Source organism: Pseudochaenichthys georgianus, chromosome 8 (genome assembly GCF_902827115.2).
Source record: "Pseudochaenichthys georgianus chromosome 8, fPseGeo1.2, whole genome shotgun sequence".
In the NCBI taxonomy this organism is placed as follows: Eukaryota; Metazoa; Chordata; class Actinopteri; order Perciformes; family Channichthyidae; genus Pseudochaenichthys; species Pseudochaenichthys georgianus.
The window spans coordinates 31071306-31077033 of record NC_047510.2 but is presented as its reverse complement, the minus strand read 5'-3'; the positions used below and the strand labels follow the sequence as shown (position 1 = coordinate 31077033).

At 40.0% G+C, this 5728-nt stretch overlaps 1 protein-coding gene across 6 annotated transcripts; it reads right to left on the bottom strand.

Moving 5' to 3' along the window:
• Positions 1-486: 486 nt before the first annotated feature.
• LOC117450887 (uncharacterized) lies at positions 487-3038 on the bottom strand. 6 transcript variants are annotated; one of them, XM_071204215.1, is made up of 9 exons: positions 2909-3038; positions 2075-2123; positions 1927-1987; positions 1792-1842; positions 1668-1712; positions 1511-1575; positions 1292-1400; positions 933-1004; positions 487-804 (listed from the first exon to the last, which is right to left on the bottom strand). In XM_071204215.1, exons 4-9 carry the CDS (start codon positions 1798-1800, stop codon positions 511-513), a joined length of 594 nt encoding a protein of 197 aa, XP_071060316.1. In that variant the 5' UTR covers positions 1801-1842; positions 1927-1987; positions 2075-2123; positions 2909-3038; the 3' UTR covers positions 487-510. The 6 variants fall into 6 exon arrangements, with proteins under 6 accessions (XP_071060316.1, XP_071060313.1, XP_071060314.1 ...); XM_071204212.1 differs by having other exon boundaries at positions 2914-3038; XM_071204213.1 differs by lacking the exon at positions 2075-2123 and having other exon boundaries at positions 2914-3038.
• Between the last annotated feature and the right edge of the window lie 2690 nt (positions 3039-5728).

Here is a 5728-nt window from a genome sequence, read left to right as displayed (position 1 = left end):
GAGGGCAGTAGAAGTTAGTTAAAACCATATTTATTTTCTTAAAATTATTTGCCTCTTATTTATGTCATAAGCCTGAAAATGTTATGTATAATTATGTTACTTATTATGTTACAGCTCTATAGTCTAATTACTGTTTGCTATTACAATAGACTGTTTCACTTCACTCCTACATACTTTATTTCTCCCTTTACTGCACTATTGGATTAAGAATCTGCATATTAAACAATTTGCTATAAATTATATCCATTTTAGATTCCATTGTGTATTAAAATGTCAATTATTTTCATATTTGGTAGTTATTTTTTCTGCTAGATCCCCTTGATGGACTCCTAAATTGCCCTTGTGGTGTGATGCGGGAGACAATAAAAGGCTTATCTTAAAGTAAACCAAAATTCCTCTGTGGTGTTCATGGTATAATCAAGGTGAATTATCAAATGCTTCATTGAAAAACAAAACAAAGCAAAACACACAAAAACTGACAAAGTGTTCCAACTTCCTGTTGCCCTTTATTCAAACAGAAATGCATTCGCAGAATGCCAGATACCCTCTTTTGTCTCTGATCTCGTTTAAGAAGGTCCACATGTCTTCCATATGTTTAAACCTAAACTTGAATGGCTCCAAGATTGCCTCCATCTCATCCTCGTTACATTCGTCAGGTTTTTCCTCCCAAAGCTTGACAGCCTCTCTTAGTTGTGCTTCCCCCATGCTCACTGCATCGGGCAAATGCACCCTGGTGCACAAATGTTTGTGTGCCACCACCCATTCTGCTGCCTTCTTGCAGTCCTGCACGATCTTAGATGTTGGCTACGGAAAAGAGAAAATATATCATACCCACTGATACATATTAAGCATTAAGTAGCTTTTTGGCAGACTAACCCAAGGAAAGGGCGTCCTCCTTGGATATGATGTATATAACTAGTAAACAAGCCTACCGCTTCCATTGTTTTATCCACATCTTTCCCAACTGAGACATCAGCTGGATGAGGCTGAAGTTGCTCCTCTTTCTAAAAAACAAAAAAACTTCAAATGTTCAAAATACAAGGGACTATTGCCATGAACTACCATACTTTTAGTAAAGTATGCTATTTTCAACATATTCTTTAGTTTAAGGACTGTCCTCCAACATCGTCCTAAATACTGATACCACGAGGAAGAATAAATGCAGTAAATATTGACAAAATACATATATATTTAAATATAGAGTGGTGAAACAAATAATGAAATTGAAGCTTTAGTGTGAGAGTAGATACAAACACAACTTAAATGAAATAGATTGCAATGCAAATCTGACCTCCGTGATGTCATCCAACTTCCTCTTCCTCATTCTGAACACTGGAGGCACCTCACCTCGCAGGAGGGCTTTAGATTTCTCTGTCCAGTGGGCAAACATTTTGCCATGACTCAAATAAAAAGGGTTAAATAAAGAAACAAATACAGGTACTGTTGGTATAACATTGTGTTTTTTAACCATTTCAAAGTTAATCTAACGTCAACATTTTAGTGGTCTCACCTTCCGAGGTCGAAATTCTCCATTAGCATGACACACCACCATTTTCGCAAAGCTGGCATGTCAGTCTAAAAAAGGAAAGAAATATATTATCACTGTATGTCAGATTAAATGTCATAATGGGATTTTGAGTTTACTTTAAATGACCAGATCAACTTACAATAGTGAAATCATAGGGTGCATCTAGTATGGTGTAAAGGGCATACTATGAAAGAAAATATATAATTTAATGTTATTATCTTAAAAACAACAGAGAATTCAATCAGACCAATAATGTAGCCTACCATCAACATGAAGATGCCACAGTCATTCCCATACAGTTGCCTGGGGAAACCCTAGCATGTCAGAAAGCATTTAGTTGTTTTGTTATGGTTTGACATTTCAGTTGAATATAAATGATACAAATGGTATACTATTACCTCTATTACCAAACCAGTCGTCTCTTTCCACGGTCCAGGATGTATTGACTGTGAAAGGTTTCTAGAAGGAAAAACACAGCTGTATGAAGATCTAAACAGGTCGCTATCAAAATGATCAATATGGTCCTCTTTCATGCACAACACACACCATCAGAGGTGGCAGGCTTTGCAGTGCCACAGAGGATTGAAAGATGCATCTACAAAAAACAGGAACAAATGTTACAAAATGTAAAGTACTAAAACTTCAATTAAAACAATACTTCATACGGCCAGTCTTTGCACGCTGTTTAAGTGTGAAAACAACTTATTTCACTATACATTACATTCTACAACGGCCAGAAACGATAGACACACTTTTAATCTGCATTATCTCTTCTTTTAAAAGATACCAGTGTCATTGCCAACAACAACACATGCAGACCTACCCTTGCTAACCTCTTTACACAAACGTTTAATAAAGCCGAACTGACAAACACTTAGCTAACAACGTAAAAAGACTATATAAATATATATTTTTCACATTACACAATTGCCTCTGCATTCGATATTATTGGTTTTAGTAATAACGTAATTAATAACTAGCTGTGAACAACTATTGCACAATTTATTAAAGAAATTAGTTCCGTAACAAAAACACATGCTTGTACATCGGCACACACACACGGTTACTTAAGGTTTCTCACACAATGCCACTGCCTCGTAGCAAATAAGACATACCGGCTTGTCTCCATTTATCACAAACTTGTGCTCAGTTTCCCATGTCTCGGTAAACGAGTGCATTACATTGCCTCCATCAACTTTTTTGTTATTACCGCTGATGATATTGAGACGCATCAGAGAATAACGGCATAGGTGGCCTATGATAAGCAAATGATATGCTCTGCAAGTATATATATATTATATCGATACATTTTGTTTTGTCTGCGAAACAATACATTTAGACTGCATTCATTGTTTTGGATAGTGCAAACAGGTCACGCACCTTACCTTACTAATTTGCAAAAACCATCAGACGAGTCGTTCGGTGGGCGGGGGAAAAAACGTGTTCGTCAGAATCGTCACTTCCTGTACTGACAGTGGAGGTGTCCTGACACTGGAGGTCTGCACCGGAACTGTCCTGACAGTGGAGGTCTGCAGGCAGACCCCTCTCCCTCCCTCTGACTGTCTAAGTCAGGGGTGCCCACACTTTTTGAGCCGGTGGGCTACTTTTGAAATGACCAGCTCACCGAGGTCTACCAACCAAAAATAAAATCCCAAATTGCAAGGAGCTGAATAACACGTTGTATGTATACATGGGATAACTACAACAACTCTATTTGGGTTCTTGAACAGAAACAAATACATGAATACATAAAACTAAAATGGCATGTTAACTTCTCTCTATTTCTCTCTCTCTCTGTTAAGAAACACATAACAAGCAGGCTAAGAAACCACTCTCCATGTCCTGAAATCTTAAACATAAAACACAAATATAAGTACAAGGAATACAATAACGAGTAGAACACTCAACTTAGACACCAGACTCAAATGGGTCCTATGAACAGTCTCTCAAAGTTATAATGAAATATACATAGGTCCAATATAGGCATTCTCTCTCTCTCTCTCTCTCTCTCTCTCTCTCTCTCTCTCTCCTCTCTCTCTCTCTCTCTCTCTCTCTCCTCTCTCTCTCTCTCTCTCTCTCTCTCTCTCTCTCTCTCTCTCTCTCTCTCTCTCTCTCTCTCTCTCTCTCTCTCTCTCTCTCTCTCTCTCTCTCTCTCTCTCACACCAGCGCTTTTCAGTTTCTAGCTCCGAGCGGGAGCTTTTCTGGTTCAGCTCCGGTTTCCCGCTCTGTGCACACCGCCCACTGGCGCCCCAGAGCTGCCCTTGCTGCGTCATGACGTCACCGTTTACATCGCTGATTTGCCCCCCAACGGCAGCTCACAACAACAACAACAACAACAACTGCGTCGGGTCGATGATCGTTTGATTGAATAACGACTTCTCCAACCTTATACTTTTCTCCAGAGTGCCGTGGTTCATTGTTTATTAATGTGTTTCTGCAGCATTTACCGACCGCTGCAGTGCAGCTCTTCCACAGGAGTTTATTCTCCCGTTAGCTCCCGGTTAGCTCACACTGCAGCGGCCGCTCTAAAGTATTCACTGTCCGACTCACACAAGCAGCTGATGCATATCCCCAGTTCCCTTAGCCTAAGTGAATGTGTGTCAGTCTGAATTGACACTGTTTGGTATCACAACGCTGTTATGAAAGTTTCTCTGGTATAAAACGGGTGATGTTAGCATAGCAACCGAAGCTAAACTGACTACTTGCATCCGATAGCTGCAATAATACAAAACAACACGTCTGCCTCTCTCCACAATGATCGATAACAGCGAACGGATGGTCAAAGTAAGGCACAATAAACAGAATCACACGAAGCCTGGTTAGTGTTGCCTGACTTTATAAAGTGTGTTTATAGGCACTACTGCTTGAAGGCAGGCATAACAGTCGACCCATGGGAGGTGGGTTTAGTTTCCTGCACGCCTCGACGTAAGAGAGACGTAAGCGACGTCACCTCTTAGCTCCAAAGCTCTTGCCTCTGGACCGACAATTTTTTGGAGCTGGAAATGAAGCGGATTCCGGAGCTAAGAGCCGGCGCAGCTCCGGTGTGAACTGGAAAACCCGGCGCTTTTCAGGCTCTAGCTCCGAGCCGGAGCTGAAAAGGCGCTGGTGTGAAAGGGGCATGTGTGTCTTATTGGTTTTGTGGTATACTGTATTTTATTTTATTGTGTGCAAGACACATTTAAAACAAATAACAACAGGCGCTGGTGTGAAAGGGGCACATGTAGGGAGGGGCAGGATCAGGTTTTGTCCCACATGGCTAGTGCTGCGTACCGGTACGCCGAACCGGTACTGGACTTGTAAAAAGTTTCGGTACAAGTCCGGTTAAAACCGGAACGTCGGGAACCGGTACTTGGACTCGCAAAAAAACTAGCACTTACGTATATTCTGGTGTCTGTGGTTATTTAAACATTCCCTGATGAACGTTATTCAGTGTGAATAAATGAGTGCTAATCCCAGTGTGCTCAGTGTACAACATCACATGTCATTTCACCTTCGATTCACGGTTTGAAGATGTAGAATTTCGCCACATGCTAATGCTAACCGGAAATGAAGAATTTTCAGAATAAAAGTATTAAGTTAATAGTGTGAACTTCCGGTTTTTTCAGAATAAAAATGATTTAAATTAGTGTATTTAATTCAAAATTACGCCATATCAACATTGATTTTAATTTCTAACAGTATGTATGTACATCACTATGTATGTAGTATGTACTGTATAATGTACACATGTAGATTGTAGAAAATACATGGTGCACAGACAGTACAGTACACTCTGACTGTACAGTCACTACAGTGTAGCCTATACTGTATAGTAGGTGTGTAACAGTGTAATGCGTATAGTCTACTCTACACTCTACCTTTCAGCAACGCTTTAGGGATTTAGGCTCAGTCAGCTCAGGGACTGTTTGGTTACTTTAGTTTGGTAAATGAAATACATGTTTGAACTTTGTAGTAGTTCACTGTAGTTGCTGTCATAAGTCATTTGTAGACTAAGTGGCACATTTGTACTTTGTAGAGAAATGTAGACACAAGTTGGAAGGGAGCACAATAAACCTGATGAGTGAATTTGAGTTGATTATGAGTTAATTTTCAATTGATAATTAGCTCACAATAAGTTCACTTTAGTTACTCACACAACTTGACACAAGCCATGGGTTCAGGTCCGGACTTATAAGTCCGGACCTGAACCTGAACCTCTGG